Source organism: Ogataea philodendri (assembly GCF_020536065.1).
Source record: "Ogataea philodendri strain CBS6075 chromosome Unknown scaffold1, whole genome shotgun sequence".
Classification (NCBI taxonomy): Eukaryota; Fungi; Ascomycota; class Pichiomycetes; order Pichiales; family Pichiaceae; genus Ogataea; species Ogataea philodendri.
In genome coordinates, this window is record NW_025763889.1 from 1 (window position 1) to 13,428 (window position 13,428).

The 13,428-nt window shown below is 46.6% G+C and overlaps 6 protein-coding genes across 6 annotated transcripts; 5 read left to right on the forward strand and 1 right to left on the reverse strand.

Moving 5' to 3' along the window:
- Positions 1-981: 981 nt before the first annotated feature.
- OGAPHI_001690 (uncharacterized protein) lies at positions 982-2,019 on the forward strand (the record flags this gene model as incomplete). Its single annotated transcript, XM_046202478.1, has 1 exon — positions 982-2,019. The coding sequence occupies one exon, from the start codon at positions 982-984 to the stop codon at positions 2,017-2,019; it is 1,038 nt and encodes a 345-aa protein (XP_046062350.1).
- A 3,486-nt stretch (positions 2,020-5,505) lies between these two features.
- OGAPHI_001691 (uncharacterized protein) lies at positions 5,506-6,225 on the forward strand (the record flags this gene model as incomplete). The annotated part of the gene is made up of 1 exon (XM_046202479.1): positions 5,506-6,225. One exon carries the CDS (start codon positions 5,506-5,508, stop codon positions 6,223-6,225), a length of 720 nt encoding a protein of 239 aa, XP_046062351.1.
- Positions 6,226-6,676: 451 nt separating this feature from the next.
- OGAPHI_001692 (uncharacterized protein) lies at positions 6,677-7,402 on the forward strand (the record flags this gene model as incomplete). The annotated part of the gene is made up of 1 exon (XM_046202480.1): positions 6,677-7,402. The coding sequence occupies one exon, from the start codon at positions 6,677-6,679 to the stop codon at positions 7,400-7,402; it is 726 nt and encodes a 241-aa protein (XP_046062352.1).
- A 721-nt stretch (positions 7,403-8,123) lies between these two features.
- On the forward strand, positions 8,124-9,740 carry OGAPHI_001693 (uncharacterized protein; the record flags this gene model as incomplete). The annotated part of the gene is made up of 1 exon (XM_046202481.1): positions 8,124-9,740. The coding sequence occupies one exon, from the start codon at positions 8,124-8,126 to the stop codon at positions 9,738-9,740; it is 1,617 nt and encodes a 538-aa protein (XP_046062353.1).
- A 205-nt stretch (positions 9,741-9,945) lies between these two features.
- Positions 9,946-11,274, forward strand: OGAPHI_001694 (uncharacterized protein; the record flags this gene model as incomplete). Its single annotated transcript, XM_046202482.1, has 1 exon — positions 9,946-11,274. The coding sequence occupies one exon, from the start codon at positions 9,946-9,948 to the stop codon at positions 11,272-11,274; it is 1,329 nt and encodes a 442-aa protein (XP_046062354.1).
- Positions 11,275-11,418: 144 nt separating this feature from the next.
- Positions 11,419-13,131, reverse strand: OGAPHI_001695 (uncharacterized protein; the record flags this gene model as incomplete). The annotated part of the gene is made up of 1 exon (XM_046202483.1): positions 11,419-13,131. The coding sequence occupies one exon, from the start codon at positions 13,129-13,131 to the stop codon at positions 11,419-11,421; it is 1,713 nt and encodes a 570-aa protein (XP_046062355.1).
- Between the last annotated feature and the right edge of the window lie 297 nt (positions 13,132-13,428).

Sequence of the window (13,428 nt, forward strand, 5' to 3'; positions counted from 1 at the left end):
CACCCGCCACCCGCCACCCGCCACCCGCCACCCGCCACCCGCCACCCGCCACCCAACGGCAATCGTTACCCGGTCTCCCACACGCTTCTCTTTCCTTCTCCACCCCCCACCCAGTCCTGCTCCTCACCACTGCTTCTCACTCCCACTTCACTCCCCATAACACTCTCACCAGTTCCTTCCTCCCTCCTTCCCTTCTTCTCCCCTCCTCTCCCACTTCCCTCCCCCTCCTACCCTCTCCTACTCCCCCCATCTTTTATTTTCCCATCTTTTTAATTTCACTGCTCTACTTTTTTCCTCTCCCTCCCTTCTCCGTTTACGCGTCCTTTCCCCTTTCGGAGGGGCGTGCGCACACCACTTCGGGTTCGCTCCAGTACATCCCTGCACCAAGAAAGCCAGCCAAAAACCGCCCACGAGAAGCTCTTCATAAATACCGAAGTCTCTTGATCACACTTTCAATCTTGCACGCCTAGTCCACTATCACATCTTGCCACCACCCAGTTTGCGTTCTGAGACCCGCTGGCTGTCGGGCTGCCACGAGGCGTGACCTCGCAGCTTCTTCCCACCAATTCCTTCGTTTCTTGTTCGGCCACACCTTCGTGCCCCAGATTTTGTTCTTAGGCACATCGTCGGATCTTGCCGTCATCTGAGCAGTTTTGGCTGCGATCACAAACAAAACACAAAAACTGTCTAAACAATGGCCTTACGTATGTTGATGCGCTAACAATTTACTAGTGCGGTTTCAATCGCGAAAGAGACGAGGCCTATTGTTCGAATGCAAGGTAAAAAAAAAGCAGCCGAAACTGGGGATATTGCTCCGCCACAAAAAAATCTGACTAAATTTTTCGTCTGTTCAAAAGCTCAGCCTGCCCCAATGCATTGTTCTATATAGACTGGTGTTTCGGCACCTTATAAACCCATAACTGCGACTTTTCTCACATAAGAGGAGTTGTCTATAGATTTGAATCAAGAAACATCCTGACGATGGACGCTGGGAAAGACAGCACTCTGCTGCTGGCACACAAGATTGCCGGCAAGCAGATCGTAGCGAGTGAGCTAATCTGTGATGGTATCGATTACTTCAAACGCATCTCTGCGGAAGTTCCAGAGCTGGTCAAGCGCGAGGGGCATGAATATCTGAAAGGCAAGAAACCGTCTGTTGCGGGGAACGCCGTGTTTCTTGGTCTGATGTCTTTTTTCCTCCTCTTCCACCTGATCTATGGTTTCTACAACAAACACAGGTGGTTTGCAGTCTCGTGGACCATCGGGCTAGCTCTCGAGTTTGTCGGATACTTGGGACGTATTCTGCTGCACGGACAGATGTCATCGTTCAATTACTATGTGATGCAGATGGTCGGTTTGACAATTGCACCCTGTTTCCTGATGGCTGGTATATACTACCTGCTTGCTCAGGTGACCACAGTAGTCTCTCCTCGTCTGTCTCTGCTCCGTCCCAATCAGTACACCTTTGTGTTCATCGGGTGCGATGTGCTGGCCATCTTGCTGCAGTCTGCAGGAGGTGGACTCTCGTCGTCCAATGCCGGCAACAGCTACCAGACCGGAAAGTCCATTTTAATTGCTGGCTTGATTGTCCAGGTCGTTTCCATGTTCTTCTTTCAGCTGTGCTGGTATTCGTTCATTTTCAGGTGGCGCAGGGAACACAACCGCCATGGGGACGCCCACTTTGTCCCAGAATACGCGGCCGTGAGACAGAGAAACATATTCACAATTTTCCCTTACCTGGTCAGTATTGCGGTCCTCCTCATCTTCATTCGCTCGATATACAGGATCGCAGAGCTGTTTGACGGGTTCGACAGCAACCTTGCAACCAACGAAACCATTTTTTTCATCTTCGAATCCGCCATGATGACAGGCGCATGTTTAATCCTCACCATCGACCATCCGGCAACCGCGTACGGAGGGCTGGTCAAGATCGACCACAGCATGAAGGCTGTGTTCAGCATGGCCAACCAAGAGGCAGATTTGCTCCGCAAAGAGGAAAGTGAAATCCGCATTCTGTGAGCAAGTAAGCACAACCAGCATTAGCGATCGCCTGCCAGTTACTGTGAGAACCTCCGGGCCGACGAAATATATCACTACCAGTCGCCTGCAAATAAGCATATCTTCTAGAGCGTTGCTCAAGGGAGGACTACCTGAATTCCCTCCCGTGAATTGCGTCGCGTTTTCGATAATCAAGGCCTCTTCGGTTTTTTTTATATAGTTTTTACTTGAGAGAACTGCCGGACAAAGGTTGACCATCAAGCTGCATCTCGTGATCTTGGTTCCGCTCACCCTTGGATAGCATTAAGTGCGTCCCATACATGGTGATCACCATCGCGTAGCATGCAAATATTAGATAGAAGCACTTTTTGACACTTTCGTCCAGTTCCGTCTGCTCTCCGCCAACGATAGACGCGGTCGCTGCGCTACCGAGCGCAATGCCCACCTGGCCAAAGGTTTGGAATATTCCACTTCCGTTCGCCTGCAGGTGCAGCGGGACCTTCACCAGAATGGTCGTGTACACAATCTGGTAGAAGACGTTCGTCGACGCGCCGAGAAGAAGCAGACTCACCAGCTCGTACCGCCAGTACTGCCCCGGGCTGCACCGGGACGCCCACACGGACATGCATATACACGACACTGTCGCGCCAATGATCAGTATCCTCTCGTCTACCTTGCGCGTGTACGACACTCGCCAGAAAAAGTTCCCGCAGATTATCCCGACTGAAATAGGCAACACTCTGAGCGCGGCAACCAGCGGTGAATCACGATCGTACCGCTCGTGGAACTGGATAAGCGATAGTAGGATCACGCTGTATGCACAGAAGTAGAACAGGCTCGCGCAGCACGAGATCACGTACAGCCGGACAGTGCCCAGCTCGCGCGGGAACAGCACTACCACCCGGCTGCGCCAGTCGTGTACGTCCGTAACCCTCCGCTGAAACCGGCCAATGTAAGCGATCTCAAATACCGCCACGAGCGCAACAACAGCCACCCCGACCGGGATCGGCACATACGCCTTTGCGGAGCTCCACCCTGACCCGGCCTCAGTCAGCCCAAGGATGACCAGAAGCAGCCCACCCACAAGGCACAGCGCTCCCACGTAGTCGAGATCTGCAAGCTTGATCGTCTTATGCGGCGCAACCGGAACCATGAAGTAGGACAAGCTCCCAAGACACAACACGCTCGCCCCAAACACGTAGAAGAAGAATGCCCGGTACCCAATGGCGGTGAGCGAGAACGCTCCCCCGAAAACGGTGCCGATCCCCGCCGATGTCGTGAGCGTCAGCATCAGAAGCCTCATCGCGAGCGCGCGCTCTTTGCCCTGGAAGTATGACGCCGTTAGCCCCATGCCGGTCGGAATCAGTGCAGCCCCGGCCACCCCCTGGATCGCCCGGAACACAATCAGGGGAACCACCTTAGGAACCAGCGCAATCACCAGTGTCGACACACACAGCACCACCAGCCCGGCAAAGAACACCCGGTGCAGCCCCACAACGTCGCCCAGCTTGCCCACCAGAATGATGCACGAGCCAAGCGTCAGAGAGTAGACAGAGACCACCCACGAGACAGTAGTATAATCTTCCCGAAGCTGGCGTTCCAGACTCTGCGTCAGCGTGAACCCCGCACTCACGCTGAGATTGTCCAGCGAGATCCCCAGCAGGATGAAGAAGAATGCCACATGCTTCTTGTTCATAGGTTGTGGACTATTTTTTTTTTTTTTTTTTTTTTTTTTTCATTTGGCTATTTGCAGCTCCGGCCAAGAGGCGGAAACCGTTGGGCGATACTAATTTCACTATCAGTCAATCAAAATTGCCAAGCTGCAGCACCGGTGCCCATTCGAGGAACACCAATCAAGTGTATCTGAGCAAATGTTGTACCTTGCCTACCACATAATAGGCCACCCTCTTCCACCCTCTTACGTTCCGGTGCGTCGCTATTTTTCCGCTCCGTACCCTTATCTATTGCCTCTTCCGGCAACGCCCACCGCCTGCACAGCCCGGTCCTTGCAAACGAGATCCACGAGCTTTGCAAAAACCGTCCGTGCGCCTTCTCCTTACGTAATATTTCTGTCATTCTTTTGGGCGGTTTCTAGGGTTTACGTAAGTGAAAAGCTTTCGCCATTGCAGATAACACTCTTATGCTCGGGGAACCTCACAGAAACAGAAACAGCCATTTGTGCTTCTGGAGGTCCGCTCGCAATTACCTCGATACAGCAATCGTCTGGATGTTTACCTCGTACCGGCTCAGGTTGCTTCAGTGTCCCGACCCGTGCTCGCTGGAGTCGAGATCTGTCCTAACCGTGCGCAGCCGCAAGCACACCTGTTTCTCGAGTTTGAGATACATGTCATATTTGGCGACCTGAACCCGCCCGCAGAGCCCTCAATGGCATCCCCCCTTGCTCGCAGAGACATCCCAAACTGTTTGACATACAAGACCGACCGAGAAAACGTCATTTACCCCGAAGACATATTTGTCTCTTACAGCTACTACGAATCCATTCAGAAGCCAGTGCTCTTCCCGTTTGGCGTCACCGCCTCCCCTACAGCACGTTTGCTCTCCAGTCGGAGCTACACGCGGCGGACTCAAATGTTCTGCTCACGGTTGCTGTCGCAATTACCAGCGATAAGGCGGGCGTAGAAGTGCAGGGGTACAGCTCCTATAGGTTCAAGCCCAAGTTCTCGCAGCCTAACAAAAGCAGCTGGGAGCATTCAAGAGGATGTTTGTTCCGCCAAAGGAGCAAGTTACGCACACTTTTGAGCTGAACAGCGCTGCAATCGCCGCGCTCGGGGAATGAGGAAACGCACATTTCTGCACGAGCACGGCACGTACCAGCTCAGGCGGCACCTCAAGCCAGAACATCGCACACGTTTTATGGTTGAGCTATGAACTACTGAACCAGAAACAAGTCCCAGCAGTTTACTGCAGAGACATCTAGATATTCATATTGCTGACTTTTTAACTTGATAACCTTGGACAGGCCCTCGAACTCAAAAATGAACCGTAGCACAGCAAATCCCTATGAACGGTGAACAAAAACTTCACTTTCGCATGCGGAGGTCTTATTATTGTAATCCATATAGAACGCCAGGGAAGACATAATACAAGAGGCTGAAATTGCGAAAGTGTTTGTCTGTGCTAATTTATATTGTGCGGTGCAGCGAGGCAGTAGGCCAGACTTCAAAACTGGGTCACCGACGGAGTCCTTGCGAGTGCCAGTGCCGACCGTGAACAACGAGAACTGTTAGTTATTTATGCAATGTACGCTAGGGACACGGTAGTCTCAAGTTCAAGGGCCTGCATGCTCTTTTCGTCCACTGCTCTTTCGCAACATAGTCTTGCAACGTATACGTAATCGCTTCTCTAGTGCATGGATGTGGACCCTTTTTCGGTAAAATCTAGTCTTTCTTGTCAGATTACAAATTTCATGTATATCTCGGATGCTGAATTCTCGGAAGAAAGACCACAAGATCCTATAAATAAGACCTTCAATAGCTTGTATTCGTAATGCCCACTTACTTTATTGCCGGAGCCTCGAGGGGTATCGGCCTCGAACTCACCAAGCAACTTAGTAACGACAAGAACAACACCGTCATCGCGTCCTATCGTACTTCTGCTCCTGAACTTTTTGAGCTGGCAGAGACGGATAATGTGAAGACCGTGGTTCTGGATATCAACGACCAAAACTCCATTGAATCGCTGCCACAACAGCTTTCCGGGGTGTCTATCGACGTTATCGTCCTCAACGCAGGTATTGCTCGCAGCTTCTTACCTGTTGCTCAAACCCCGAGACAGCTCTGGATCGACCATTTCACCACCAATACCATTGGCCCGGTAATGGTGTTTCAACAGCTACAACACTTGCTTGCTCCCTCTGCAAAAGCGATTTTCATTTCATCCGTCGCTGGCTCCATTCAAAGCTTTCTTCCTTTGCGGAGCAGTGCGTACGGCGCATCCAAGGCCGCCCTCAACTTTGCCATCAAAAAACTCAGTGAAGAACATCCCACAATCATCTTCCTAGCGATCCATCCCGGTATGGTCGCTACAGAAACAGGCGAAGACTCGATTGATTCCATTGCAAACGGCAACCAAGAACTCAAAGCCATGCTCATGCAATCCTCCATCAGCCCAGAAGCCAGTGCAGCAAACGTTATAAGATCCATTCATTCTCCGTCCATCTCTGGACGCTTTATTAGAGCGGACGACCAAATGGATATTCCTTTCTAGCACTATTGTATAAGGCTCTAACACTGATCAAAGTTATGCAAATTTATTTGGGGAATATATGTCAGTAGTATAGGTCAGCGAGGTAAATTGTTTGTTGGGAACCAAATATCGAAGAAATTCACCAGATATGCGTATCAATCAGTGAGCTAGTTTATAGAAATTTTCATCTGGTCTACTGTTTCGGTGCTGTGTGTGGATCACATCGAAAATACCAACATCTTTATTTTCAACAAAAACGGAGCCCTGACAAATTTCTGGATTTACAAAATAGGTAATTCCATGGAACGCTTACAAATGACAACCGTATTCCGGCACAGTTGATAGCCGAAAAGATTTTTTCAACAAATGCTCACTAATTCATCGGAACGTGTTTGCCTTTCCAACATGACCGGACTCTCATATATAAATATGGTGTGGTGTTGACCAGGTCTCTCATCATCACAAATCATCGATGCCTACCTATTTTATTGCCGGGGCCTCCAGAGGAATTGGCCTTGAGCTTGCGAAGCAGCTCAGTGACGACCAGAATAACACTGTGATTGCTTCCTACCGTTCATCTGCTCCTGAATTGCTTGAACTGGCCAAGAAGTCAAACGTCAGTACCGTTGTGTTGGACGTTGATGATCAGTCTTCGATCGAAAAGCTTCCAGAACAGCTGGGTGATATTGCTATTGACGTTGCTATCATGAATGCAGGTATTGCCAGGTCTTTTTCACCTGTGGCCAACACTCCAAGGCACCAGTGGATCGATCACTTTGTCACCAATGCAGTTGGACCAGCAATGGTATTTCAGCAAATCCAGTCTCTTGTTGAGAAAGCACCTAGCCCAAAAGCTTACTTTGTGTCGACTGCTGCAGGCTCAATTCAAACTTCTCTTCCGGTCTCTACTAGTGCTTATGGGGCTTCGAAGGCAGCATTGAATTTCATCGTTCGCAAACTCAGTGAGGAGGTTCCAAAGATTACTTTTGTTGCTCTTCACCCCGGTATGGTTGCAACAGACATGGGTATGTTTGCAGTGGATATACTGTCAGCAGGAAATGATGAGATTAAATCGATGCTCGAAGGTGTTAGCATTACACCCGAGCTCAGTGCTTCCCAGATCATTGCTGCTATCAATGCGCCTATTAAGTCGGGTCGCTTCATTAGAGTTGATGATCGATTGGACATTCCGTTCTGAGCTCTTACAGGCTACATCTCGTAGAAGATCTGGTTTTGGTTTCAGTGATTATAAGTATTATTTGGAATTTTGACAGGATGTTCGACTTGATATTATTTCAGAAACTCAAATCCACGGGCAGCAAGTAGTAAGCTATATGGTGTCGTCAGTTGTTTCCATTAGTATGGGTGGGCCATACCATATCAATGTACTACCCAGCTCCCTGTCAAACATTTCAAAATTCAAAATTTTTAGGTAGCTTTTTCAAGCCACATCAAAAATGCTGTACTTTTTCTTATCTCTTATCATCTTCATTTTGAATTTTGGTGTTCTTTAAGCGCCTACATTTTGGATTCAAAAATCACACTTACCTGCCTATCATGTAAACGGAATGCATCAGGGGACGTCAACAACGCCGTACATGTTTGGCAGGAGGAGTCTGACAGAACGTTTCTCTTTAAGCAGATGAGAATCCCGCGGCTAACTCAACAATAGAAATCCACGAACTATAAACTCGAGTAAGCATGAACATCGCTATCACGCTATCTTTGGCAAAGTTTTCCGATTTGCATTTAAAAAAGTGATGATAAGGATTGTCGTTCATATCTTTTTTCGCCATCAGGTCGTGTAATAGGTTCGCTCTTATCAGGTCAAAAAGGGAAGTTTCACTGCTATACGCCGTGTGTGGTCCCTTAAATACTAAGATCTGTCCACATATAGCCTTGGCTTCAAAAAAAATTGAATGGAGAAGGAAGAAAAATTTGGGACAACCGTCGTTGTTGACGACGTTGAGGTTGATGATATTGAATCAGTCACTTCTTTCGATCCTAATTCGGGTCTGAGAAGAGGTCTGAAAACAAGGCATATCACATTGATGTCTTTGGGTGGAATCATTGGTCCGGGTGCAATTGTTGGTTTGGGGGTCTATCTACACAATGACGGACCTGCAGCTTTGGTTGTTGATTACTCTATCATCGGGTTGCTAGCTTTTAGTTTGATGCAATCGGTTGGTGAGCTCAGTTCATTATTTCCAGCTACAAATGGTTTCACCAACCATATGACAAGATTTGTCGACGAAGCATTCGCTGCAATGACCTCTTATAACTATCTGATTCTTTGGGTCTGCTGTTTAATGGCTGAAATGATTGGTCTGTGCTCAACGATGAATTTTTGGGGACCAGCGGTTCCTGAATGGGGCTATTTTTTGCTTTTCTGGGCTTTCTTCATGGGTATCCAATTTATTGGCGTTGGTGGATACGGCGAAGCTGAGTACTGGCTTGCTATAATCAAATTAGTGGGACTGACCTTGTTCTATATTTTCACGATTGTTTACATGTGTGGTGGAGTTAAGGGGACTCCAGCATTTGGCTTTAAAAACTTTGAAACACCATGGGCAGATAAGACACCAATGAAATCACTTGCTAATGCAATTATCTACTGTTCAACTGGTTATGTTGGTGTGGAATTAACTGCGTTGAATTCTGCAGAAGCCAAAAATCCAATTCGTGCTATTCCGATTGCAGTCAGACAAACAATCATCAGAATTCTTTACATCTTTCTTGGAATCTCACTCAGTTATGGAATCACAGTTCCTTATAACGATCCTCACTTCCAAGGAACTGTAAAGAATTTGCAGGCGCCAATCTATGTTGCCCTGTACAACGCAGGGTGGCACTCATCATACCATCTTGTGAACGCATTTGTGGTCATTGTTTCCCTAAGTGCTATAAACTCTGCGATCTACATTGGAACAAGAACCATTGTCAACATGGCTAATGAGAAGATGGTTCCATTTCCTCAGTTCTTCAAAAGAGTCAACAAGAGGGGAGTTCCGTATGTTGCAGCTGTCACATTCAATTTACTTGGATTCTTGGGTCTTCTTGCGGTTGGTAGTGGTACCAAAGATGCTTATTCGTACTTCGTCAGTATCTCCGGAGTCTCAACATTTTTTGTCTGGGGTGCAATTTCGTTTTGTCAAATTCGGTTCAGAATAGGATGGGTACGCTCGGGAAGAAAGGTGTCAGACCTGCCTTTCAAATGTCTGTGGTATCCTATTATTCCATGCTTTTCGGTTTTTATGAATCTTTTCCTTGCTTTAATTCAAGGCTGGATGTATCTGAAACCTTTTGATCATAGCTGGTTCATTGACTCATACATCATGTTCCCTCTTTCTGCCATCATCTACCTTGGCTACAAGTTTTGGAAGAAAACCAAGATTGTCAAATACGAAGATATGGATTTTGATACCGGACGGAGATTGGACTTGGAGGCAAAATTCAGAGAATATCAAGAGGACCTCAGGCATAATCCTTTAACAACGAAACAAAAATTCGCTGCATTCTGGAAGGAATGGATCTAGGGAGATATATTGGCTTTCTGAGCCCATGATCAAACGAGATTTTGAACCTTGTCGTTATATCAAGATCGATGATAGGCTATTAGGGGGGCCTATGGTTCAGGTTTTTTAGTAGTTTTTCTAGATTGTCCTGACGGACTTTAATGTCCGGCTATTAGTTTTTTCCGCCCTATCTTGGAAACCCAACTAGAAATTTCTTATCGGGCAGATGTCCGATTTAGGAAATATTGCAAGATATAAACAGCACTTAGATGAGAAGAAATCCTCTGTGCGAATCGATACAAGTTTTGTCGATATGGTAGAAGACCTGCAGATAAAATTCAAAGATTTGCTCAAAGCTGTGCCAGTCGTTGATACTCACAATGACCTTCCCTATCTAGTCCGGTTGCAGTTGCATCTGGATCTTGATGACGAAAAATTCGATCTAGATTCGCCTCTGATAGGGCAAACAGATCTCCTTCGTTTGAAGGAGGGTGGTGTTGGTTTGCAATTCTTCAGCTGCTGGATCGAGCCTCCCAACCCTGACGAGTTATATCAGGATTTTGATACGGCTAACAGTGTGGTTCGCGATACTCTCGAGCAAGTAGACATCGTCAAACGTATAATTCGGAAATATCCAAACAAAATGACGTTTGTGACCAAAGCTGACGACGCACTCAAAGAATATTTGAGTACAGGAAAGATTTCAATTGCGCTTGGTGTGGAAGGTTTGCACCAGGTGGATACTTCCTTGGCTGTTTTAAGACAGTATCATGAATTAGGTGTGCGTTATGTGACCCTTACTCACAACTGCGATAACCCTTTTGCTACAGGCTGCACAACTGTGATTGCAGGAAAAGAAGATAAAGGCTTGACAGACTACGGTCGTCGGGCAATTAAAGAGTTTAATAGGTTGGGAATGATGGTTGATTTGAGTCATGTTTCCCATCAGACGATGATTGATACATTGGACATAACTAAAGCACCGGTTATATTTTCACACAGTTCGGCTTATTCTGTTACTGGACATCTGAGGAATGTGAAAGACGATGTTCTTCAGATGGTCAAGGAGAACGGAGGTGTGGTTTGTGTGACTTTTGTGCCTGGTTTTGTTCAGAAGCCTGGTGCGAAAGAAGCTACAATTGACGATTGTGTGGACCATATCCTGCATATTGTGAACCTGATCGGATGGGATCATGTCGGGCTAGGTTCTGATTTTGATGGTATGGCTTCAACAGGACCTAAAGGATTGACAGATGTCTCGAAGTATCCTGACTTGATCGTCAAAGTTTGGCAGAAAACAAATGCCACCGAAAACGATATCAAGAAAATCATGGGACTAAATGTTCTGCGTGTCTGGGAGCAGTGCGAGCTCGTTGCAGAATCCATGGAAAATGAAGATCCCGTGGGCGATACTTGGGAAGGAAGAAATTGGTCATTCCCCGAATGGTGTACAAGGTGCTCAGTTTTGTATCCTGGGTCGGATAAAAAGAATGCACACAAACACACTATTTATTCAACTCAGAGGTTTAACTTTCCGAACGAAACGTTGCCTTGATGTCAACTTCAAATCAGAAGTTGATGACGTATAGTACTTTGGCACATGAACTCTATCAATTTCCCAATTAACACTACCCAAAAGCACGTAACTGATTGAAGTTTTATTAGCCTTTCTTCTAGTCATTAAAAGATAAACGGGGATTTACTCCACTGGGTTTTCCGTCAACACTACTTTCTCTGCCTTCATGTCCTCCACGCTGACTTCTTCCTCGTCTTTCGAGGTGTAGCTCATGACTGATGGGTGGCCAACCCCGTTGATTGGTTCATCATCTTCAAAGAATCCGTTTGTAGGGACCATATACTCGAAAGTGGTTGGGGCATCAGCATGCTCATCTGGATAGATTTTTGGTCTGAAGAAATATCCAAGAAGCAAGTAGGCTCCAGATGCAATCAAAAATGTATAAAGCCAGCCGCAATTGAAAATGTCAGACCACCTTTGGTTGAGGATGTTCATGTGGTACGATCTGACAAAGCCAGGAATGGCAATCACAGGAGAGATAATCCATGCACAAAAACCCCATACATTGCAACCATGCCAGTTCCAGTAAAGGGATCCTGGTTTTTTAGTGTAAAGTGACGGTACATGAAGATTTCCTCTTCTGAAAATGTAGAAGTCGACGAGTATGCATGCTAAAACAGGTCCAAGGAAAATAGAATAAGATCCTAAGAAGTTGATCAATGTTTCAGCGGAGTTGACTGTTTTCCATGGAACGAGTGCCCATGTCAGCAGTCCCAAGAAGATCTGGCCTCTCACAATTGTGAAGTACTTCGGTAAAAGGAATGAGATGTCTGCAGCAAATGGGATAGAGTTTCCAAACACATTGGTACCAGCAGCCGACAAGGTGAATGCAAAGGCGCACAAGAAAATGGCAAAACGAGTTTTGGCCGACCAACCGCGATCCAAAATGGCATCAAACATTTCCCACAAACTCCAGTAAGACTCACCATAAGCCTTTTTGAGAGCCGAGTTGCAGGCCATTCCTAAAATAAGAATCAACATCTGAGCGATAATAAGTCCCAATGCTTGGGGTATAAGAACATGGGACTTCTTCTTAGCATAACGAGCGATATCAGGTTGGTTCACAATCATAGGTGACAGCGCTCCTGCAACAGAATTGAAAACATACATCCATTTATTACCTCTTGAAGTGTTGTATGAGGTAACATCGATGTCAAATCCACTAGCACCATGTCCTTTGATCATACAGAATATAAAAATCCCGAAGCAAGCAAATGGCATTATTAATCCTTTCACCAAGAAAAACCACCGAATCTTTCTAGGATGCAAGAACATGAGGGAGAACTGACCAATCCAATAAACCAGGAACGAAATCATCTGTGCCGTAGTGATATCAGCACTGGCAGGCAAATGATTTGGAAGGTTGACCCATCTGTGGCCGAAAACACAACGGAAGCAAACAACCAAACACATGGCTCCGTTATAACTGTTAACACTGAACCACATTGCAGCGACGAATAAACGAACAAGGACAAAAAATTTAGCGAGTCTTGGCCCAAAAACGCTTCTCGCCAGGACAGGGTACCCAATATGGTAAGTAGCACCGGGCCAGGCAGCGAGAGACACCATAAGTGCTGCCCAGAAACTAGCTATGAGTCCTGCATATATAACTTGCCGATAATCGAGACCTGTAGTTTGAACAAGAGATGGGCCAGTATTCCATGCCGTGACCGTTAAAACACTCTGGAACCAGACAATAAAATAGTTGTACATCTCCCAGGTTCTCTCCTTTGGTGGGGTAGGCTTCAAATCATGGTTTGCGCGAAGCTTAGTTGGATCATTCTCAGATTCATCTCTGATCGAGATGAACTGGTCCACTCTTCTGATGAAATTCATAAACTTTGCCAGTCAAACTGTTATCTCTGATTAAAATTTTTTGTGAGCTTCAAATCGTGCCGTGTGCCTCAAAAAAGGTTCTTTGACATCCCGCATGAACGACAATAAAGCTATTGTATGCGCTCAAAATTATTTTTTTCTTTGCCGTAGAAAAAACTATTCTGTTATCGAGCGAGAAGACTATCAAGTGGGACGGGATCATGCTGGAAAAATAGAGGGGACAAGAACTTCGTTTCCTGTTGTTTGGCTATGATTGCGAAGAACGCATTTGGGACAATGTTTCAGTCTTGCAAACAC